This window comes from Bombina bombina, chromosome 12 (assembly GCF_027579735.1).
Source record: "Bombina bombina isolate aBomBom1 chromosome 12, aBomBom1.pri, whole genome shotgun sequence".
In the NCBI taxonomy this organism is placed as follows: domain Eukaryota; kingdom Metazoa; phylum Chordata; class Amphibia; order Anura; family Bombinatoridae; genus Bombina; species Bombina bombina.
Window position 1 is genome coordinate 147,903,646 of NC_069510.1, and position 25,552 is coordinate 147,929,197.

Sequence of the window (25,552 nt, forward strand, 5' to 3'; positions counted from 1 at the left end):
TCTTTCTTTCTTTCTCACTCACTCTCTTTCTTTCTCACTCACTCTTTCTCTCTCACTCACTCTCTTTCTCTTTCTTTCTCACTCACTCTTTCTCTCACTCACTCTCTTTCTCTTTCTTTCTCACTCACTCTCTTTCTCTCTCACTCCCTATCTCACTCTTTCACTCTCACTCACTCTTTCTCTCTCTCTCACTCACCCTCTCTCTCTTTCTCTCACTCTCTTTCTTTCTCTCACTCTCTTTTGCTCACTCACTCTCTCACTCACTCTCACTCTTTCTCTCTCTCTCTCACTCACTCACTCTCACTCTTCCTTTTTCTCTCCCTCCCTCTCTGTCTGTTTCCCTTTCTCTTACACTATCGCATTCTCTGTCTCTCTCTACATCTCTATCTGTCTCTCACCCTCCCTTTCTCTGTCTGTTTCCTTTTCTCTTACACTCTCTCATTCTCTTCCTCTCTCTTACTCTGTCTCTCTCACTCTCTCTTTCCCTCACTCTTTCTTTCCCTCACTCTCTCTTTCCCTCACTCTCTCTTTTCCTCACTCTCTCTTTTCCTCACTCTCTCTTTCCCTCACTCTCTCTTTCCCTCACTCTCTCTTTCCCTCACTCTCTCTTTCCCTCACTCTCTCTTTCCCTCACTCTCTCTTTCCCTCACTCTCTCTTTCTCTCACTCTCTCTTTCTCTCACTCTCTTTCCCTCACTCTTTCTCTCTCTCACTCACTCTTTCTCTCTTTCCCTCTCTCACTCTTTCTTTTTCTCTCCCTCATTCTCTGCCTCTCTCTACATCTCTATCTGTCTCTCACCCTCCCTCTCTCTGTCTGTTTCCTTTTCTATTACACTCTTTCATTCTCTGCCTCTCTCTTACTCATTCTGTCTCTCTCACTCTCTCTTTCCCTCACTCTCACTTTCCCTCACTCTCACTTTCCCTCATTCTCTCTTTCCCTCACTCTCACTTTCCCTCACTCTCTCTTTCCCTCACTCTCACTTTCCCTCACTCTCACTTTCCCTCATTCTCTCTTTCCCTCACTCTCACTTTCCCTCACTCTCACTTTCCCTCACTCTCTCTTTCCCTCACTCTCACTTTCCCTCACTCTCACTTTCCCTCACTCTCACTTTCCCTCACTCTCTCTTTCCCTCACTCTCACTTTCCCTCACTCTCACTTTCCCTCTCTCTTTCCCTCACTCTCTCCCCCCCTCTCTCTCTTCCTCACTCCCTGTCTCTCCTTCATTCTCTCTATCCCTTCCCCTAGTGGATTTTGCATCCAATGTTCTCTGAGTTAGCAGACTGCATATACTCTGTGAGTTCTGCCCAGGACAAGGGATGTAGAGTTTGGTGAGTGTAGAGAACAAATTGCAGAGGGTGAATTAGATAATAGTCTTCTGTGTATGTTTAGCATTGAGTGGGCCAGTAACACCCCTCTGACTGCTGGTAAACTATATATAAAATAACAGCCATATACACCCAGTCCCTGGCACTTCCTGCTTAGCATTACACTAGCACATGCAATGACATCACTTCCCCCGCTCCATTACATTATTTAGCTGATGTTTGCTAGAGGTCAGCACTTTTTGCGTATTGATGGATTTGTTTTTGGCCAGTAGCTCTCCTGCTTTCTACCCTATTCATGCTTTATGGTGTCCTTGTGGTCCTGTCAGTACAGTAACTGAATGGCAATGCCCATGGAATGTCCCCTGTTGATAGCTCTTCATTGTCAGCTCTCTGCCCCTCCCGACATATAAATAGCCTCAGGCGACAGGTCTGACATTTCTTTCCATTGAATGGAATTCCTTGAATCTTTTGCCTCCCCCCCCTTAAATAAATCAAAATGCAAAAGCCATAGAGAGGTGTCCCCTCTATAGGTCCTCATCCAGTCTCATCAGTGGTACACGTATAATACCCCCTTCTGTGCACTGGCACAAGGGTCACTAGAAATAATGGCCCTTGCATCTTATGCCAAGCAGAGCTAACCAGTATGTTTATAAACAAGAAGTGGCCCTCAGGAACTTACATCTTGCAGCAAATGGACTTGTGTGTATATTGTTTGTACCACCAGTGTAGCTGATAAATCATCTATGTCAGCACAGGTGGCTGTGAAGGGGTCAGCGGAGGCTAAAGGAATTCAGATGTTTATTCAGCAGACACAAACTGTAGGTTTGCAGTACAGTGTGTAAGGTTCTCACAGCTGTTCCTGCTCGGTAAGACAGCAGCAGTATCATAGTCTTTTAGTTCTGATAAAGCGCAGTGTAATGAATGAGATGTGGTCATACACCGGTACTGATAAATATATCCTATTAAAGACCACTGAAGTCAGAATGAAACTCTCATGATTCAGATGCAGCAGACGATTCAAAACAACTTTCCAATTCACATCCATTAAAAAAATGTGCATAGTCTTATTATATTTAACTTTCTGAGGCACCATCTCCTACTGAGCATGTGCAAGACTCACCGAATATATATACACGTATATGCATTTTGTGATTGGCTGATGGCTGTCACATGATGCAGTCGGAAGTAAAATATAACTAACTTAATTGGAAAGCTGTTTAAAAAATGCATGCTCTCTCTGAATCATGAAAGCAAGATTTTTGGTTTGATTTCCCTTTAAGTGACCTTCTTCTTCCCGGCAGTTCCAGGTTTCTGGAGCTTGGTGACATCAAAACGCACATACACGGTGACGTCACCAGCGATAATGGATTCACTGGGAGATACCGGATGAGATCCGAAAGTGCCTTCCCTGGATGACAACACGTGGTCATCATGCTTAGTACATTGTGTGGATGACAACCACACGTCATCATGCGAACGTAAAGGGTTAAAGCTGTTTTTAAATTAACAGGAAGTACATGTTTAGGACACATTGCTCATTGGCTCATAAGGACCACTCCCACAGCTCTATGGCATCTATGCACAAAAAAACAAGAAACATCAATTCAAAAAATAAAAATGAGCTAATACATTTTAAAATACTTCCAGATGAAGCAAAGAAAACATTTACTGTAATAAAGAAACATTTATTAGAATAAAATAGCTAATCCTGTGCACTTCTAAGGAATCCAGTTATACATATTGTTTGTTTAGTTCCCTCTACCAGAGGTGATAAAGCCAAGGACAAAACTATAAAAATGTTCCTTCCTAATTTGACATCAGGTCTATCATTTATAAATGTCTTCATTTGTTTGCAGTGGGAAAAATATATATAACAAGTAACCCTTGTGGTCTATCAGATTATTCATTCTAGTGGCGCTATATTTAACCCTTTAGGTTGCAGAAGTTGCTGCCATGTAAAGGGTGGCAACCTATTCTGGCAATCGAATAGTTACAGCTCGGGGCTGCAAATCATGAATAGAGAGGTTGGGATTAAACAGAGGAAGGAGGCAAATTGTATGTCCGGGAGCTAGAGCTGCTGTCATGTGAGATTTGGGATTGTCTAACTATTACATCCCCAGTGAGACAGAATGGGGCTGCCGTCTCTCTGAGCCCAATCCTTGTTGGCGGGCCGTCATTTCCAGGGAAAGAGATGTCAGACACCGAGACGGATCTGCCAGAGCGATGAATGTGCAGGAAGCATTGTTAGCCTACATGTAGCCTCATTATGTGGGATCTGTGTTTAATCTTAAACCACGCTCAGTGCACCAAGTCACATACAATAACTCTGTCTAATGCACTCCAGAAAGGGCTTTATCTATCCGATAACATCCCCTGTAGTCTTCTATGTAGAGCTTTTGTTTTTCTAAACAAATGAATCTGTGCAATAATGCTAGGTGCGAAGATCAAGATCTGTAGAAACGTGATATATAGATGTGTGATAGGTAGGTAGATAAGATCAGAGAGAGAGAGAGATAGGCAGATAGATTAGATAGACAGATATGATTCAATACTATTAGAGAGATAGAGAGATAGATAAGATTAGAGAGAGAGATAGGCAGATAGATTAGATTAAATAGACAGTTATGATTAAATACTATTAGAGAGATAGATAGATAGATAGATAGACAGATATGATTCAATACTATTAGAGAGATAGATAGATAGATAAGATTAGATAGACAGAGATATATGATTCAATACTATTAGAGAGAGAGATAGGCAGATAGATTAGTTAGACAGAGAGATATGATTCAATACTATTAGAGAGAGAGATAGATAAGAGAGAGGTAAATTCAATATTATTAGATAGATAGATAGATAGATAGATACATAGGCAGATAGATATGATTCTATACTATTCGAGAGAAATAGATGGATAGATAGGCAGATAGATAAGATTAGATAGACAGAGAGATATGATTCAATACTATTAGAGATAAATGGATATAAAGATAGATAGATAAATATATAGGCAGATAGATAAGATTAGAGAGAGAGAAATACAATTCAATATGATTAGAGAAAGAGATGATAGATAGATAGATAGATAGATAGATAGAGTGATAGGCAGATCAATTAGAGATAGATGGATGTTAGAGAGAGATAATATTTATGCTAAATGAAATAGCATAATACAACACTTAAAGGGACATAATACTCATATGCTAAATCACTTGAAACTGATGCAGTATAACTGTAAAAAGCTGACAGGAAAATATCACCTGAGCTCAGAGTAAGTTCTGTGTAAAAAGTTATACTCAGCTGCAGGTAAAAAAAAATGAAGAAATGAACAGCAGCCAATCAGCATCAGCAGTGCTGAGGTCATGAACTCTTTTACTGTGATGTCATGAGATTTCATTGTAAACTTCCTTAAACTGAATAGGGAAATAAGATGATTGTTCACGAAGCTCGCTCCTTCCGCTGTCCCGGGACAGACATACTGATTTGCTGCTTAGAAATCCTTTACAATGTGATGTGGCTACTGAGGTATTTTAAGGTAAAATATATTTCTTTTTTACATAGAGATGTTCAGGTGATATTTTCTAGTCAGCTTTTTACAGCTATGCTGCATCACTTTCAAGTGTTTAAACATTTGGGTATTATGGCCCTTTAAAGGGATATGAAACCAAAAAATTTTCTTTTGTGATTCAGATAGAGCATGAGATTTTATACAACGTTCTAATTTACTTCTATTATCATTTTTTCTTTATTCTCTTGGTATCTTTTGTTTAAAAGCATGAACGTAAGCTTAGGAGCTGGCCCATTTCTGGAGCACTATTTGGCAGCAGTTTTGCAAGAGTGTTATCCATTAGCAAGAGCACTAGAGGGCCGCACTAGTTCCTGCCATGTAGGGCTACAGATACTACCTAGGTATCTCCAACACAGAATATCATGGGAACAAAGCACATTTGATAATAGAAATAAATTGGAAACTTTTTTTTAGATTTGTATGTTCTGTCTGAAATGATTTCTTTCATGTAATTGGCAAGAGTCCATGAGCTAGTGACGTATGGGATATACATCACTAGCTCATGGACTCTTGCCAATATGAAAGAATTGAATTTATCAGGTAAGTTGTTACATAAATGATGTTTTTTGGTGTTTTATATCCCTTTAAAAAGAAAAGCTTTTTATTGTTTAGTCTTCTGAGTATCATTTTGTTTCACACTAAATCTAGTCTCGCATTGCATTTCTTTGTCATCCAGAGGTGTTTAATTTATTATGTTTAAACAAACCAGCATGCACCTGTGCTCAGTTGGAGGGGGCGTGTTTATAAATGCAGGGTATGGTCCCCCCTCCCCTTGTTCTTTACATACCGTCCTACTTTGGGGTTCTATAATGTGCTTCTGGGTTATAAACCGCCAGCTGTACCTCCCAGTAAGACCTATTCCTGCTCCCACCGTCTGTATCTGGGCAGCTAAAGGAAGTTCCAGTGCCCTCTATGTCACATTAGATGTTCCCTGTGCGTATAGTAGTCCAGTAGAAAGATACCTCAGTATTGTATGCGGGAGGTCATGTGCAATACCCAGGAATAAAGAATATTAACAGTAACGCTGTTCTGAATGACTTCCTCTGTTAGTCCATATGTAAAATTCAAACGCTGCAGTCTTTGTAGTAAATCTGATATCATGTAGTGGGTTAAAGGGATATTCTAGTATAAAATAAAATACACTATTTCTCCAACATAGGTGTGTCCGGTCCACGGCGTCATCCTTACTTGTGGGATATTCTCTTCCCCAACAGGAAATGGCAAAGAGCCCAGCAAAGCTGGTCACATGATCCCTCCTAGGCTCCGCCTACCCCAGTCATTCTCTTTGCCGTTGTACAGGCAACATCTCCACGGAGATGGCTTAGAGTTTTTTAGTGTTTAACTGTAGTTTTTATTATTCAATCAAGAGTTTGTTATTTTGAAATAGTGCTGGTATGTACTATTTACTCAGAAACAGAAAAGAGATGAAGATTTCTGTTTGTATGAGGAAAATGATTTTAGCAACCGTAACTAAAATCCATGGCTGTTCCACACAGGACTGTTGAGAGCAATTAACTTCAGTTGGGGGAACAGTGTGCAGTCTCTTGCTGCTTGAGGTATGACACATTCTAACAAGACGATGTAATGCTGGAAGCTGTCATTTTCCCTATGGGATCCGGTAAGCCATGTTTATTACGATCATAAATAAGGGCTTCACAAGGGCTTATTAAGACTGTAGACTGTTTCTGGGCTAAATCGATTCATTATTAACACATATTTAGCCTTGAGGAATCATTTTATCTGGGTATTTTGATATAATAATATCGGCAGGCACTGTATTAGACACCTTATTCCTTAGGGGCTTTCCCAAAGCTTAAGCAGAGCCTCATTTTCGCGCCGGTGTGGCGCACTTGTTTTCTCCAACATAGGTGTGTCCGGTCCACGGCGTCATCCTTACTTGTGGGATATTCTCTTCCCCAACAGGAAATGGCAAAGAGCCCAGCAAAGCTGGTCACATGATCCCTCCTAGGCTCCGCCTACCCCAGTCATTCTCTTTGCCGTTGTACAGGCAACATCTCCACGGAGATGGCTTAGAGTTTTTTAGTGTTTAACTGTAGTTTTTTATTATTCAATCAAGAGTTTGTTATTTTGAAATAGTGCTGGTATGTACTATTTACTCAGAAACAGAAAAGAGATGAAGATTTCTGTTTGTATGAGGAAAATGATTTTAGCAACCGTAACTAAAATCCATGGCTGTTCCACACAGGACTGTTGAGAGCAATTAACTTCAGTTGGGGGAACAGTGTGCAGTCTCTTGCTGCTTGAGGTATGACACATTCTAACAAGACGATGTAATGCTGGAAGCTGTCATTTTCCCTATGGGATCCGGTAAGCCATGTTTATTACGATTGTAAATAAGGGCTTCACATGGGCTTATTAAGACTGTAGACTTTTTCTGGGCTAAATCGATTCATTATTAACACATATTTAGCCTTGAGGAATCATTTTATTTGGGTTTTTTGATATAATAATATCGGCAGGCACTGTTTTAGACACCTTATTCTTTAGGGGCTTTCCCAAAAGCATAGGCAGAGTCTCATTTTCGCGCCGGTGTTGCGCACTTGTTTTTGAGAGGCATGGCATGCAGTCGCATGTGAGAGGAGCTCTGATACTTAGAAAAGACTTCTGAAGGCGTCATTTGGTATCGTATTCCCCTTTGGGCTTGGTTGGGTCTCAGCAAAGCAGATACCAGGGACTGTAAAGGGGTTAAAGTTAAAAACGGCTCCGGTTCCGTTATTTTAAGGGTTAAAGCTTCCAAATTTGGTGTGCAATACTTTTAAGGCTTTAAGACACTGTGGTGAAAATTTGGTGAATTTTGAACAATTCCTTCATGTTTTTTCGCAATTGCAGTAATAAAGAATTCCTATTCATTTAAATAAATGTGATTTATGTGACAATGACAATGATGCCCAAGATGATTCCTCAAGTGAGGGGAGTAAGCATGGTACTGCATCATTCCCTCCTTCGTCTACACGAGTCTTGCCCACTCAGGAGGCCCCTAGTACATCTAGCGCGCCAATACTCCTTACTATGCAACAATTAACGGCTGTAATGGATAATTCTGTCAAAAACATTTTAGCCAAAATGAACCCTTGTCAGCGTAAGCGTGGCTGCTCTGTTTTAGATACTGAAGAGCATGACGACGCTGATATTAATATCTCTGAAGGGCCCCTGACCCAATCTGAGGGGGCCAGGGAGGTTTTGTCTGAGGGAGAAATTACTGATTCAGGGAACATTTCTCATCAGGCTGAACCTGATGTGGTTACATTTAAATTTAAGTTGGAACATCTCCGCATTTTGCTTAAGGAGGTATTATCCACTCTGGATGATTGTGAAAAGTTAGTCATCCCAGAGAAACTATGTAAAATGGACAAGTTCCTAGAGGTGCCGGGGCTCCCAGAAGCTTTTCCTATACCCAAGCGGGTGGCGGACATTGTTAATAAAGAATGGGAAAGGCCCGGTATTCCTTTCGTCCCTCCCCCCATATTTAAAAAATTGTTTCCTATGGTCGACCCCAGAAAGGACTTATGGCAGTCAGTCCCCAAGGTCGAGGGAGCGGTTTCTACTTTAAACAAACGCACCACTATACCCATAGAGGATAGTTGTGCTTTCAAAGATCCTATGGATAAAAAATTAGAAGGTTTGCTTAAAAAGATGTTTGTTCAGCAGGGTTACCTTCTACAACCCATTTCATGCATTGTCCCTGTCACTACAGCCGCATTTTTCTGGTTTGATGAACTGATAAAGGCGCTCGATAGTGATTCTCCTCCTTATGAGGAGATTATGGACAGAATCAATGCTCTCAAATTGGCTAATTCTTTCACTCTAGACGCCACTTTGCAATTGGCTAGGTTAGCGGCTAAGAATTCTGGGTTTGCTATTGTGGCGCGCAGAGCGCTTTGGTTGAAATCTTGGTCGGCTGATGCGTCTTCCAAGAACAAGCTACTAAACATTCCTTTCAAGGGGAAAACGCTGTTTGGCCCTGACTTGAAAGAGATTATCTCTGATATCACTGGGGGTAAGGGCCACGCCCTTCCTCAGGATCGGCCTTTCAAGGCAAAAAATAGACCTAATTTTCGTCCCTTTCGTAAAAACGGACCAGCCCAAAGTGCTACGTCCTCTAAGCAAGAGGGTAATACTTCTCAAGCCAAGCCAGCTTGGAGACCAATGCAAGGCTGGAACAAGGGAAAGCAGGCCAAGAAACCTGCCCCTGCTACCAAGACAGCATGAAATATTGGCCCCCGATCCGGGACCGGATCTGGTGGGGGGCAGACTCTCTCTCTTCGCTCAGGCTTGGGCAAGAGATGTTCTGGATCCTTGGGCGCTAGAAATAGTCTCCCAGGGTTATCTTCTGGAATTCAAGGGACTTCCCCCAAGGGGGAGGTTCCACAGGTCTCAGTTGTCTTCAGACCACATAAAAAGACAGGCGTTCTTACATTGTGTAGAAGACCTGTTAAAAATGGGAGTGATTCATCCTGTTCCATTAAGAGAACAAGGGATGGGGTTCTACTCCAATCTGTTCATAGTTCCCAAAAAAGAGGGAACGTTCAGACCAATCTTAGATCTCAAGATCTTAAACAAATTTCTCAAGGTTCCATCGTTCAAGATGGAAACCATTCGAACTATCCTTCCTTCCATCCAGGAAGGTCAATTCATGACCACGGTGGATTTAAAGGATGCGTATCTACATATTCCTATCCACAAGGAACATCATCGGTTCCTAAGGTTTGCATTCCTGGACAAACATTACCAGTTTGTGGCGCTTCCTTTCGGATTAGCCACTGCTCCAAGGATTTTCACAAAGGTACTAGGGTCCCTTCTAGCGGTGCTAAGACCAAGGGGCATTGCAGTAGTACCTTACCTGGACGACATTCTGATTCAAGCGTCGTCCCTTCCTCAAGCAAAGGCTCACACGGACATCGTCCTGGCCTTTCTCAGATCTCACGGCTGGAAAGTGAACGTGGAAAAGAGTTCTCTATCCCCGTCAACAAGGGTTCCCTTCTTGGGAACAATTATAGACTCCTCAGAAATGAGGATTTTTCTAACAGAGGCCAGAAAAACAAAACTTCTGGACTCTTGTCGGATACTTCATTCCGTTCCTCTTCCTTCCGTAGCTCAGTGCATGGAAGTGATCGGGTTGATGGTAGCGGCAATGGACATAGTTCCTTTTGCGCGCATTCATCTAAGACCATTACAAATGTGCATGCTCAGTCAGTGGAATGGGGACTATACAGACTTGTCTCCAAAGATACAAGTAAATCAGAGGACCAGAGACTCACTCCGTTGGTGGCTGTCCCTGGACAACCTGTCACAAGGGATGACATTCCGCAGACCAGAGTGGGTCATTGTCACGACCGACGCCAGTCTGATGGGCTGGGGCGCGGTCTGGGGATCCCTGAAAGCTCAGGGTCTTTGGTCTCGGGAAGAATCTCTTCTACCGATAAATATTCTGGAACTGAGAGCGATATTCAATGCTCTCAAGGCTTGGCCTCAGCTAGCGAGGACCAAGTTCATACGATTTCAATCAGACAACATGACGACTGTTGCGTACATCAACCATCAGGGGGGAACAAGGAGTTCCCTAGCGATGGAAGAAGTGACCAAGATTATTCTATGGGCGGAGTCTCACTCCTGCCACCTGTCTGCTATCCACATCCCAGGAGTGGAAAATTGGGAAGCGGATTTTCTGAGTCGTCAGACATTGCATCCGGGGGAGTGGGAACTCCATCCGGAAATCTTTGCCCAAGTCACTCAGCTGTGGGGCATTCCAGACATGGATCTAATGGCCTCTCGTCAGAACTTCAAAGTTCCCTGCTACGGGTCCAGATCCAGGGATCCCAAGGCGGCTCTAGTGGATGCACTAGTGGCACCTTGGACCTTCAGACTAGCTTATGTGTTCCCGCCGTTTCCTCTCATCCCCAGGCTGGTAGCCAGGATCAATCAGGAGAGGGCGTCGGTGATCTTGATAGCTCCTGCGTGGCCACGCAGGACTTGGTATGCAGATCTGGTGAATATGTCATCGGCTCCACCTTGGAAGCTACCTTTGAGACGAGACCTTCTTGTTCAGGGTCCGTTCGAACATCCGAATCTGGTTTCACTCCAGCTGACTGCTTGGAGATTGAACGCTTGACTTTATCGAAGCGAGGATTCTCAGATTCTGTTATCGATACTCTTGTTCAGGCCAGAAAGCCTGTAACTCGAAAGATTTACCACAAGATTTGGAAAAAATATATCTGTTGGTGTGAATCTAAGGGATTCCCTTGGGACAAGGTTAAGATTCCTAGGATTCTATCCTTCCTTCAAGAAGGATTGGAAAAAGGATTATCTGCAAGTTCCCTGAAGGGACAGATTTCCGCCTTGTCGGTGTTACTTCACAAAAAACTGGCAACTGTGCCAGATGTTCAAGCCTTTGTTCAGGCTCTGGTTAGAATCAAGCCTGTTTACAAACCTTTGACTCCTCCTTGGAGTCTCAATTTAGTTCTTTCAGTTCTTCAGGGGGTTCCGTTTGAACCCTTACATTCCGTTGATATTAAGTTATTATCTTGGAAAGTTTTGTTTTTAGTTGCAATTTCTTCTGCTAGAAGAGTTTCAGAATTATCTGCTCTGCAGTGTTCTTCTCCTTATCTGGTGTTCCATGCAGATAAGGTGGTTTTACGTACTAAACCTGGTTTTCTTCCAAAAGTTGTTTCTAACAAAAACATTAACCAGGAGATTATCGTACCTTCTCTGTGTCCGAAACCAGTTTCAAAGAAGGAACGTTTGTTGCACAATTTGGATGTTGTTCGCGCTCTAAAATTCTATTTAGATGCTACAAAGGATTTTAGACAAACATCTTCCTTGTTTGTTGTTTATTCAGGTAAAAGGAGAGGTCAAAAAGCAACTTCTACCTCTCTCTCTTTTTGGATTAAAAGCATCATCAGATTGGCTTACGAGACTGCCGGACGGCAGCCTCCCGAAAGAATCACAGCTCATTCCACTAGGGCTGTGGCTTCCACATGGGCCTTCAAGAACGAGGCTTCTGTTGATCAGATATGTAGGGCAGCGACTTGGTCTTCACTGCACACTTTTACCAAATTTTACAAGTTTGATACTTTTGCTTCTTCTGAGGCTATTTTTGGGAGAAAGGTTTTGCAAGCCGTGGTGCCTTCCATTTAGGTGACCTGATTTGCTCCCTCCCTTCATCCGTGTCCTAAAGCTTTGGTATTGGTTCCCACAAGTAAGGATGACGCCGTGGACCGGACACACCTATGTTGGAGAAAACAGAATTTATGTTTACCTGATAAATTACTTTCTCCAACGGTGTGTCCGGTCCACGGCCCGCCCTGGTTTTTTTAATCAGGTCTGATAATTTATTTTCTTTAAACTACAGTCACCACGGTACCATATGGTTTCTCCTATGCAAATATTCCTCCTTAACGTCGGTCGAATGACTGGGGTAGGCGGAGCCTAGGAGGGATCATGTGACCAGCTTTGCTGGGCTCTTTGCCATTTCCTGTTGGGGAAGAGAATATCCCACAAGTAAGGATGACGCCGTGGACCGGACACACCGTTGGAGAAAGTAATTTATCAGGTAAACATAAATTCTGTTTTTGAGAGGCATGGCATGCAGTCGCATGTGAGAGGAGCTCTGATACTTAGAAAAGACTTCTGAAGGCGTCATTTGGTATCGTATTCCCCTTTGGGCTTGGTTGGGTCTCAGCAAAGCAGATACCAGGGACTGTAAAGGGGTTAAAGTTTAAAACGGCTCCGGTTCCGTTATTTTAAGGGTTAAAGCTTCCAAATTTGGTGTGCAATACTTTTAAGGCTTTAAGACACTGTGGTGAAAATTTGGTGAATTTTGAACAATTCCTTCATGTTTTTTCGCAATTGCAGTAATAAAGTGTGTTCAGTTTAAAATTTAAAGTGACAGTAACGGTTTTATTTTAAAACGTTTTTGTACTTTGTTATCAAGTTTATGCCTGTTTAACATGTCTGAACTACCAGATAGACTGTGTTCTGAATGTGGGGAAGCCAGAATTCCTATTCATTTAAATAAATGTGATTTATGTGATAATGACAATGATGCTCAAGATGATTCCTCAAGTGAGGGGAGTAAGCATGGTACTGCATCATTCCCTCCTTCGTCTACACGAGTCTTGCCCACTCAGGAGGCCCCTAGTACATCTAGCGCGCCAATACTCCTTACTATGCAACAATTAACGGCTGTAATGGATAATTCTGTCAAAAACATTTTAGCCAAAATGAACCCTTGTCAGCGTAAGCGTGGCTGCTCTGTTTTAGATACTGAAGAGCATGACGACGCTGATATTAATATCTCTGAAGGGCCCCTAACCCAGTCTGATGGGGCCAGGGAGGTTTTGTCTGAGGGAGAAATTACTGATTCAGGGAACATTTCTCAACAGGCTGAACCTGATGTGATTGCATTTAAATTTAAGTTGGAACATCTCCGCATTCTGCTTAAGGAGGTATTATCCACTCTGGATGATTGTGAAAAGTTGGTCATCCCAGAGAAACTATGTAAAATGGACAAGTTCCTAGAGGTGCCGGGGCTCCCAGAAGCTTTTCCTATACCCAAGCGGGTGGCGGACATTGTTAATAAAGAATGGGAAAGGCCCGGTATTCCTTTCGTCCCTCCCCCCATATTTAAAAAATTGTTTCCTATGGTCGACCCCAGAAAGGACTTATGGCAGACAGTCCCCAAGGTCGAGGGAGCGGTTTCCACTTTAAACAAACGCACCACTATACCCATAGAGGATAGTTGTGCTTTCAAAGATCCTATGGATAAAAAATTAGAAGGTTTGCTTAAAAAGATGTTTGTTCAGCAGGGTTACCTTCTACAACCAATTTCATGCATTGTCCCTGTCGCTACAGCCGCATGTTTCTGGTTCGATGAGCTGATAAAGACGCTCGATAGTGATTCTCCTCCTTATGAGGAGATTATGGACAGAATCAATGCTCTCAAATTGGCTAATTCTTTCACCCTAGACGCCACTTTGCAATTGGCTAGGTTAGCGGCTAAGAATTCTGGGTTTGCTATTGTGGCGCGCAGAGCGCTTTGGTTGAAATCTTGGTCGGCTGATGCGTCTTCCAAGAACAAGCTACTGAACATTCCTTTCAAGGGGAAAACGCTGTTTGGCCCTGACTTGAAAGAGATTATCTCTGATATCACTGGGGGTAAGGGCCACGCCCTTCCTCAGGATCGGCCTTTCAAGGCAAAAAATAGACCTAATTTTCGTCCCTTTCGTAAAAACGGACCAGCCCAAAGTGCTACGTCCTCTAAGCAAGAGGGTAATGCTTCTCAAGCCAAGCCAGCTTGGAGACCAATGCAAGGCTGGAACAAGGGAAAGCAGGCCAAGAAACCTGCCACTGCTACCAAGACAGCATGAAATGTTGGCCCCCGATCCGGGACCGGATCTGGTGGGGGGCAGACTCTCTCTCTTCGCTCAGGCTTGGGCAAGAGATGTTCTGGATCCTTGGGCGCTAGAAATAGTCTCCCAAGGTTATCTTCTGGAATTCAAGGGACTTCCCCCAAGGGGGAGGTTCCACAGGTCTCAGTTGTCTTCAGACCACATAAAAAGACAGGCGTTCTTACATTGTGTAGAAGACCTGTTAAAAATGGGAGTGATTCATCCAGTTCCATTAAGAGAACAAGGGATGGGGTTCTACTCCAATCTGTTCATAGTTCCCAAAAAAGAGGGAACGTTCAGACCAATCTTAGATCTCAAGATCTTAAACAAGTTTCTCAAGGTTCCATCGTTCAAGATGGAAACCATTCGAACTATTCTTCCTTCCATCCAGGAAGGTCAATTCATGACCACGGTGGATTTAAAGGATGCGTATCTACATATTCCTATCCACAAGGAACATCATCGGTTCCTAAGGTTCGCATTCCTGGACAAACATTACCAGTTCGTGGCGCTTCCTTTCGGATTAGCCACTGCTCCAAGGATTTTCACAAAGGTACTAGGGTCCCTTCTAGCTGTGCTACGACCAAGGGGCGTTGCGGTAGTACCTTACTTGGACGACATTCTGATTCAAGCGTCGTCCCTTCCTCAAGCAAAGGCTCACACGGACATCGTCCTGGCCTTTCTCAGATCTCACGGATGGAAAGTGAACGTGGAAAAGAGTTCTCTATCCCCGTCAACAAGGGTTCCCTTCTTGGGAACAATTATAGACTCCTTAGAAATGAGGATTTTTCTGACAGAGGTCAGAAAAACAAAACTTCTAGACTCTTGTCGGATACTTCATTCCGTTCCTCTTCCTTCCATAGCTCAGTGCATGGAAGTGATCGGGTTGATGGTAGCGGCAATGGACATAGTTCCTTTTGCGCGCATTCATCTAAGACCATTACAACTGTGCATGCTCAGTCAGTGGAATGGGGACTATACAGACTTGTCTCCGAAGATACAAGTAAATCAGAGGACCAGAGACTCACTCCGTTGGTGGCTGTCCCTGGACAACCTGTCACAAGGGATGACATTCCGCAGACCAGAGTGGGTCATTGTCACGACCGACGCCAGTCTGATGGGCTGGGGCGCGGTCTGGGGATCCCTGAAAGCTCAGGGTCTTTGGTCTCGGGAAGAATCTCTTCTACCGATAAATATTCTGGAACTGAGAGCGATATTCAATGCTCTCAAGGCTTGGCCTCAGCTAGCGAGGACCAAGTTCATACGTTTTCAATCAGACAACATGACAACTGTTGCGTACATCAACCATCAGGGGGGAACAAGGAGTTCCCTAGCGATGGAAGAAGTGACCAAAATCATTCTATGGGCGGAGTCTCACTCCTGCCACCTGTCTGCTATCCACATCCCAGGAGTGGAAAATTGGGAAGCGGATTTTCTGAGTCGTCAGACATTGCATCCGGGGGAGTGGGAACTCCATCCGGAAATCTTTGCCCAAGTCACTCACCTGTGGGGCATTCCAGACATGGATCTGATGGCCTCTCGTCAGAACTTCAAAGTTCCTTGCTACGGGGCCAGATCCAGGGATCCCAAGGCGGCTCTAGTGGATGCACTAGTAGCACCTTGGACCTTCAAACTAGCTTATGTGTTCCCGCCATTTCCTCTCATCCCCAGGCTGGTAGCCAGGATCAATCAGGAGAGGGCGTCGGTGATCTTGATAGCTCCTGCGTGGCCACGCAGGACTTGGTATGCAGATCTGGTGAATATGTCATCGGCTCCACCTTGGAAGCTACCTTTGAGACGAGACCTTCTTGTTCAGGGTCCGTTCGAACATCCGAATCTGGTTTCACTCCAGCTGACTGCTTGGAGATTGAACGCTTGATTTTATCGAAGCGAGGATTCTCAGATTCTGTTATCGATACTCTTGTTCAGGCCAGAAAGCCTGTCACTAGAAAGATTTACCACAAAATTTGGAAAAAATATATCTGTTGGTGTGAATCTAAAGGATTCCCTTGGGACAAGGTTAAGATTCCTAGGATTCTATCCTTCCTTCAAGAAGGATTGGAAAAAGGATTATCTGCAAGTTCCCTGAAGGGACAGATTTCTGCCTTGTCGGTGTTACTTCACAAAAAGCTGGCAGCTGTGCCAGATGTTCAAGCCTTTGTTCAGGCTCTGGTTAGAATCAAGCCTGTTTACAAACCTTTGACTCCTCCTTGGAGTCTCAATTTAGTTCTTTCAGTTCTTCAGGGGGTTCCGTTTGAACCCTTACATTCCGTTGATATTAAGTTATTATCTTGGAAAGTTTTGTTTTTAGTTGCAATTTCTTCTGCTAGAAGAGTTTCAGAATTATCTGCTCTGCAGTGTTCTCCTCCTTATCTGGTGTTCCATGCAGATAAGGTGGTTTTACGTACTAAACCTGGTTTTCTTCCAAAAGTTGTTTCTAACAAAAACATTAACCAGGAGATTATCGTACCTTCTCTGTGTCCGAAACCAGTTTCAAAGAAGGAACGTTTGTTGCACAATTTGGATGTTGTTCGCGCTCTAAAATTCTATTTAGATGCTACAAAGGATTTTAGACAAACATCTTCCTTGTTTGTTGTTTATTCAGGTAAAAGGAGAGGTCAAAAAGCAACTTCTACCTCTCTCTCTTTTTGGATTAAAAGCATCATCAGATCGGCTTACGAGACTGCCGGACGGCAGCCTCCCGAAAGAATCACAGCTCATTCCACTAGGGCTGTGGCTTCCACATGGGCCTTCAAGAACGAGGCTTCTGTTGATCAGATATGTAGGGCAGCGACTTGGTCTTCACTGCACACTTTTACCAAATTTTACAAGTTTGATACTTTTGCTTCTTCTGAGGCTATTTTTGGGAGAAAGGTTTTGCAAGCCGTGGTGCCTTCCATTTAGGTGACCTGATTTGCTCCCTCCCTTCATCCGTGTCCTAAAGCTTTGGTATTGGTTCCCACAAGTAAGGATGACGCCGTGGACCGGACACACCTATGTTGGAGAAAACAGAATTTATGTTTACCTGATAAATTTCTTTCTCCAACGGTGTGTCCGGTCCACGGCCCGCCCTGGTTTTTTAATCAGGTCTGATAATTTATTTTCTTTAACTACAGTCACCACGGTACCATATGGTTTCTCCTATGCAAATATTCCTCCTTAACGTCGGTCGAATGACTGGGGTAGGCGGAGCCTAGGAGGGATCATGTGACCAGCTTTGCTGGGCTCTTTGCCATTTCCTGTTGGGGAAGAGAATATCCCACAAGTAAGGATGACGCCGTGGACCGGACACACCGTTGGAGAAAGAAATTTATCAGGTAAACATAAATTCTGTTTTCCTTACAACATTTACCCCCCTGCAAAAGGGATAAATACATAGTCAAAATGCAGAATGGGGTATTCCTAGAGTGCAGCTTGGACTATGTGTTTAATTGAAGAGTTAACAAAATCAAGCATTTCATTTTTACACTATAATGTCCCTTCAAAATGAATTGCTTTGGCTTTTAACAGCTCCTCTGATTTAGTTTAAAGGGACATTAAATTAATAATAAAAAACATGTTTTCTTCTGTCTTGTAGATGACCGTGTTGACCAGCGAGCGTGCCTTATATGTGGGGACCGAGCCACCGGACTGCATTATGGGATCATTTCATGTGAAGGATGCAAGGGATTTTTCAAGCGGAGCATCTGCAATAAGCGCGTTTACAGATGCAGCCGTGACAAGAACTGCGTCATGTCGCGCAAGCAGAGGAACCGCTGCCAATACTGCCGGCTCCTCAAGTGCCTTCAGATGGGAATGAACAGGAAAGGTGAGAGCATTCTAGGATTGTGTGTACCGTATTGTACATAGCTGACACTGTTGTCAACCATCTTTATAAGCACCACTACGATCTGTACAGGCATCAGTGGTGTAATACGCTGATCTGTACAGGCATCGGTGGTGTAATACGCTAATCTGTACAGGCATCAGTGGTGTAATACGCTGATCTGTACAGGCATCGGTGGTGTAATACGCTGATCTGTACAGGCATCGGTGGTGTAATACGCTATTCTGTACAGGCATCAGTGGTGTAATACGCTGATCTGTACAGGCATCGGTGGTGTAATACGCTAATCTGTACAGGCATCAGTGGTGTAATACGCTGATCTGTACAGGCATCGGTGGTGTAATACGCTGATCTGTACAGGCATCGGTGGTGTAATACGCTAATCTGTACAGGCATCAGTGGTGTAATACGCTGATCTGTACAGGCATCGGTGGTGTAATACGCTAATCTGTACAGGCATCAGTGGTGTAATACGCTGATCTGTACAGGCATCGGTGGTGTAATACGCTGATCTGTACAGGCATCGGTGGTGTAATACGCTGATCTGTACAGGCATCGGTGGTGTAATACGCTAATCTGTACAGGCATCAGTGGTGTAATACGCTGATCTGTACAGGCATCGGTGGTGTAATACGCTAATCTGTACAGGCATCAGTGGTGTAATACGCTGATCTGTACAGGCATCGGTGGTGTAATACGCTGATCTGTACAGGCATCGGTGGTGTAATACGCTGATCTGTACAGGCATCAGTGGTGTAATACGCTGATCTGTACAGGCATCGGTGGTGTAATACGCTGATCTGTACAGGCATCGGTGGTGTAATACGCTGATCTGTACAGGCATCGGTGGTGTAATACGCTGATCTGTACAGGCATCGGTGGTGTAATACGCTGATCTGTACAGGCATCGGTGGTGTAATACGCTGATCTGTACAGGCATCTGTGGTGTAATACGCTGATCTGTACAGGCATCGGTGGTGTAATACGCTGATCTGTACAGGCATCGGTGGTGTAATACGCTGATCTGTACAGGCATCGGTGGTGTAATACGCTGATCTGTACAGGCATCGGTGGTGTAATACGCTGAACTGTACAGGCATCGGTGGTGTAATACGCTGATCTGTACAGGCATCGGTGGTGTAATACGCTGATCTGTACAGGCATCGGTGGTGTAATACGCTGATCTGTACAGTCATCGGTGGTGTAATACGCTGATCTGTACAGGCATCGGTGGTGTAATACGCTGATCTGTACAGGCATCGGTGGTGTAATACGCTGATCTGTACAGGCATCAGTGGTGTAATACGCTGATCTGTACAGGCATCAGTGGTGTAATACGCTGATCTGTACAGGCATCGGTGGTGTAATACGCTGATCTGTACAGGCATCAGTGGTGTAATACGCTGATCTGTACAGGCATCGGTGGTGTAATACGCTGATCTGTACAGGCATCGGTGGTGTAATACGCTGATCTGTACAGGCATCGGTGGTGTAATACGCTGATCTGTACAGGCATCAGTGGTGTAATACGCTGATCTGTACAGGCATCGGTGGTGTAATACGCTGATCTGTACAGGCATCAGTGGTGTAATACGCTGATCTGTACAGGCATCGGTGGTGTAATACGCTGATCTGTACAGGCATCTGTGGTGTAATACGCTGATCTGTACAGGCATCGGTGGTGTAATACGCTGATCTGTACAGGCATCGGTGGTGTAATACGCTGATCTGTACAGGCATCGGTGGTGTAATACGCTGATCTGTACAGGCATCGGTGGTGTAATACGCGGATCTGTACAGGCATCAGTGGTGTAATACGCTGATCTGTACAGGCATCAGTGGTGTAATACGCTGATCTGTACAGGCATCGGTGGTGTAATACGCTGATCTGTACAGGCATCGGTGGTGTAATACGCTGATCTGTACAGGCATCGGTGGTGTAATACGCTGATCTGTACAGGCATCGGTGGTGTAATACGCTGATCTGTACAGGCATCGGTGGTGTAATACGCGGATCTGTACTGGGAACAGTAAATTCGTTACCTTTAGTGGGCTTATTAAAGTGACACTAAAGTCAAAATTAAACTTTCATGATTCAGATAGAGCATGATATTTTAAGCAACTTTCCAATTTACTGCTATTAGCACATTTTCTTTGTTCGCTTGGTATCTTTATTTGAAAAGCAGGGATGTAAAGCTTAATTGCCGAACCATTTTTGGTTCAGTAACTGGGTTGCACTTGCATTTGGTGGTTAAATGTAGCCACCAATCAGAAGCGTTAGCCAGGGTTCTGAACCAAAACTGGTCCAACTACTTAGCTTACATTCCTACTTTTTCGAATAAAGATACCAAGAGAACTAAGAAAAATTGATAATAGGAGTAAATTAGAAAGTTGCTAAAAAAATGACTGCTCTATATGAATTATGAAGGAAACAATTTGGGTTTACTATCCCTTTAAGGTGCTGCTTTTTAGTGGGAAGAGTTTAATACTGATCTGTAGTGGGATTAATATAGTGCTACATGGTTTTGTATTCTGCAGCATAACCTTTTGCCTGCCAGGTGGCTAATTATAACCTTTTCTATTATTTATAAATCTTACTTAAGCTATCCAAAGCACACATTAATTGCATAATTAAACATATGCGCAACAAGCACTGAAAACATTATTAGCAATTTTTAAATTAATATTGGGTTACGTTTTATCTGGGTGGTCAGTCAAATCGACCAAGTGGTGTGCCCATAAAATAGTAATTATATCCTGGCACCTGTGTATCACCTCTGGGACCTATAAGTGCATGATCTGTATTTGGTTAGTAATTTAGGGATCTGTAGGTAAACCAGTGGAGTGCTTGACTTTTCCATACTATGACTACAGGGCCGTACTGGGAACAAAAAGAACTAACCATATTTTCCATTAAGTCTGTAATATGCACATGCCCCATTTTTTGAGGTGATTTCTTTGATACTCCTTCCCCAATATTTTTTTCAGAATTAAATTATATTAGTTTGTAGTTAAAAAAATAAAATGCATTTCCTTCTATGTATCTATCTATCTATCTATCTATCTATCTATCTATCTATATCTATATATATATATTGTTGCTTTGGTAGAATACACAAATGAATAGGGATCATCTGCTGGAGCCTGCCTAGAAGCTGTGAGCTCAGTTGAAATACAATGCCTGTGTCTAAACATTGATAAGGGAGGGTGGATCAGATTCCTCCAGACAGCATGGCTATTTAAGTATTTTTTCTTTTTTTTCTTTTTTTCTTTAAATACTTGTCAGCAATTTGTAAACAATTTTTTTATGCATACTATTTATTTAATTAATTAGACCTTTAGGATATGCACAGATATCAACATGTTTTATGGCACTTTAATACATATAGCCCATAGGAGAAAACAAGAGAGGTGATATAGCTGCATGGCCTCACCAGCAGCACCGCCCCCTTAAGTTGTAGCTGGCCAGCCCCAGCTCCTGAAGCCCACTGGGAAATCTTTTGGTGTCCCGGTAGGCTGATCCAGCCTTGTATGACTATGAGTAATGCTTCAGGGTTTTACGCTAGGATTAGTAGATCCATGGTGCCCTTCATGGCTATTTGTTGATACAAATTATTAGTAAGGTTACTAAAGGATCAGTACTGGAATAAGTAGATTTACCCTGGGATCTGGACTGTGATAATTAGCGTTCCTACTAGATCAGAATTCAGATCTTTGGAGCTACCTCAGGATAACTACTGAGGTCTTTAGATTTCACCCTGGGACCAGAACTGTGTAATCGGTGGAATTACAATTGAATTATTGCTTGGGTCTTTGGAGGTTGTCCTTAGACCAGCACTAGGATTAATGGATTAAGATCAGTAATTGTACCTATATTGCGATTGGTGGAGTTCATTAATGGTCTGTACTAGAACAAGAGAATTAACATTGGATTAGTAAGTGGTTCAGTTTAGTTTGTTTTGGATCAGATACATTTCTCTAAGATAGGTTCTACAATCAGTGGAGTTACCCTGAAATTTGCACTATGATTAGTGGAATAATTACCGGATCTGTATTCTTCTTTGTGGAGCTACCAAGAGGTCATTGCTAGAATCACTGGTAGAACATGGGTGCAGAGTTTTAATCTGTGGAGTTTGCTTGAGATCAGCACTGGTTTTATTTAAGGGTCCCTCCCCCCAGGATCAGTACTTGGATCTTTGGCGTTACCCCTGGGATCTTTACTGTGATCAGAGAAATTAACTTGTAATCTGTAAAACAGGATTGGTATACTGAGATCCATAGAATTCCCCCTGCAATCAGTAATTTGACCTACAGACTTCCCTGGTCCATACTGGGATTTATTAAATTATTATATATTTATTGGGCTTAGCTGTCCCAGAATCTGTTTTGGCATCAGTGGATACTTTGTTACCATGACTGGAATATGCTCTAAAGACCAAAGAGGTTGCAGTGTTGATGTTCAGCAGTCTGTAGGTGTGGCCTAAAGGAGACAATAAGAACTGAAATATAGGGGTGTTATAGCAGGAGGTCCCAGACTACAGATTACTGTTATGAGAGGATGTTACATGTTGTGACAGATGACATTGTGACAGCTGTATCCACAACTGTCACATAATGCCAGTGAGACTATTCTTACTGTCTCAGCTTTGTACGGTCTCCTGTCTCTTGTTTCTTGCATGTAGATAGCACTACTGCAGTGTCATTGGCTCACAACGCCTTTCCCACTTGGTATGGTCCACATACTGACCCCTTTAATCAAACTATCCTGCTCTCGCCAACCCTCCCCATGTCATGTGCGGTTTAGTTTGGCACATACCCTTCAGCATTACTAAACTATGCGCTATATTATCTGCTGGGAGGCATATCTATGTATCTGCTACCTTCCTACTGACCAGGAGCTACCACTTTAAAGGGACATGAAACCCAAATAATTTATTTCATGATTTAGACAGAACACACAATTTTATACAAATTTCCAATTTACTTCTATTATTTAATTTGCTTCCTTCTCTTGTTATCCTTTGATGAAAAGTTTATCTAGGAAAGCTCAGGAGCAGCAAAGATCCTAGGTTCTAGCTGCTGATTGGTGGCTGCATATATATACTGATTGTCATTGGCTCACCCATATGTTCAGTTAGAAACCAGTAGGGCATTGCTGCTCCTTCAACAAAAGATATCAAGAGAATGAAGCACATTTGATAATAGAAGTAAACTGGAAAGTTTCAAATTGTCTCTTCTGCCTACAGTAAATCATGTAAGGACATTATAGGGTTTCATGTCCCTTTAACAGAGCATGATTTCCCAATAATATTACGGGACACACAGTTTCTATAGCGAGTGGGGTGCAGCGTACGCATCATTGTCCCTTAGGGTCTGAACAACTGAAGCTTTGTGTAGCTAATCCATCCGCTAACGGTTACTGCCTCACACGGAGGTGCTGTTGGCATCAGAAGGGTTAATAAAAGGGCTATAATATGATGCTCTATAGAACAGCACTGGTCCCCCCGAGCACTGGAGACCTAAAACCTATAATTGTGCTGAGAACAATTCCTTATAAAGAAACAGGATCCCCTGAGGACGGCACTCAGATAAAACAGGTTTTTCAAGCAGAAATCAGATCCATAGATAAAAGCTTAGCTATTGGGGGAGATACTGTCTGTTATACACTGTCACAAGCTGTGCACAAGCCTAACAGTCTGATGAAAGCCATAACCCACCCTATATAAAGAGAGGTGAGCTACTGGGGAAGATACTGTCTGTTATACACTGTCACAAGCCGTGCACAAGCCTAACAGTCTGATGAAAGCCATAACTCACCCTATATAAAGAGAGGTGAGCTATTGGGGGAGATACTGTCTGTTATACACTGTCACAAGCTGTGCACAAGCCTAACAGTCTGATGAAAGCCATAACCCACCCTATATAAAGAGAGGTGAGCTACTGGGGAAGATACTGTCTGTTATACACTGTCACAAGCCGTGCACAAGCCTAACAGTCTGATGAAAGCCATAACTCACCCTATATAAAGAGAGGTGAGCTACTTGGGGAGATACTGTCTGTTATACACTGTCACAAGCTGTGCACAAGCCTAACAGTCTGATGAAAGCCATAACCCACCCTATATAAAGAGAGGTGAGCTACTGGGGAAGATACTGTCTGTTATACACTGTCACAAGCCGTGCACAAGCCTAACAGTCTGATGAAAGCCATAACTCACCCTATATAAAGAGAGGTGAGCTACTTGGGGAGATACTGTCTGTTATACACTGTCACAAGCTGTGCACAAGCCTTACAGTCTGATGAAAGCCATAACTCACCCTATATAAAGAGAGGTTAGCTACTGGGGGAGATACTGTCTGTTATACGCTATCACAAGCCGTGCACAAGCCTAACAGTCTGATGAAAGCCATAACTCACCCTATATAAAGAGAGGTGAGCTACCGGGGGAGATACTGTCTGTTATACACTGTCACAAGCCGTGCACAAGCCTAACAGTTTGATGAAAGCCATAACCCACCCTATATAAAGAGAGGTGAGCTATTGGCTACTACTGCATTACATACAGTTTTATGTCTACACTTCCATATAAAGTGCTTATTATGTCACACACATCACTGTAAGGGACACGAGCCCAGCGCTTGTGCACATAGCATTAGACATTCAGATGTTTATTTCTATCTGGGAGAGTTGTTTATCCTTTAGATCAGTAAGTTACAATATAAATGTAGGCCCCACCCCCCGGAAGTCCCTAAAGCACCCATTGTTAGTTACGCTTTGTCTCCCAGGGGCTGCAGAGACTGAGAGCCACCAGTTATCTGTCCCTGATTTAGATCCATTTGCACAGTAGATTAACATTTAAATCATTTTGTTACCTTAGCTGTAGGAATGAGCGTTCTCATATATCTGTGTAGCACCTACTTATCAGCGCTTTGCATGTGTCTAGCTGGCAGAGACTGTCTGTTTGTAGGAAATTTACATTATTAGCCAATATTATTGCTACATTAAAGAATTGTCAATATTTTAAATACCTTTCTATGGGTTTTTAAGGGGTGTATTCCTGTGCTACTCTTGATTAGCAAAACCCTGCAAATTGTGCTAGCAAATTGTATATATTATTTGTGACTCCTACAATAAGGAGAATACATGACGCTATGCTACAAATCATGCTTAATGCTCAGTATAACGTCCTGTGAGAAATGTTCTGATAAATATGACTCCCATTGCATACCTAGGTACAGATGCAATGTCCCCGGCAATCTGAGACTGCTCAGTTATTGGCTGCACGTGCACGGCTTGCATGTTGCTACTGGTGAAACTGTATTCTGCAGTCTATTTGTAAAGTCAAATATAAACTTAAATGGACTGGATAGGGCATAACGTTTTAAACAACTTACCAAATTACTTCTGTCATCTTTTAGCTTAG

General features: G+C 43.0%; 1 protein-coding gene across 1 annotated transcript in view; it reads left to right on the forward strand.

Moving 5' to 3' along the window:
- NR6A1 (nuclear receptor subfamily 6 group A member 1) overlaps positions 1–25,552 on the forward strand; it is a 611,578-nt gene that overhangs the window by 539,447 nt on the left and 46,579 nt on the right. The window contains exon 4 of the mRNA XM_053695705.1: positions 17,881–18,111. Coding sequence (XP_053551680.1) covers positions 17,881–18,111 — 231 coding nt within the window. The remainder of the gene's footprint in view (positions 1–17,880; positions 18,112–25,552) is intronic.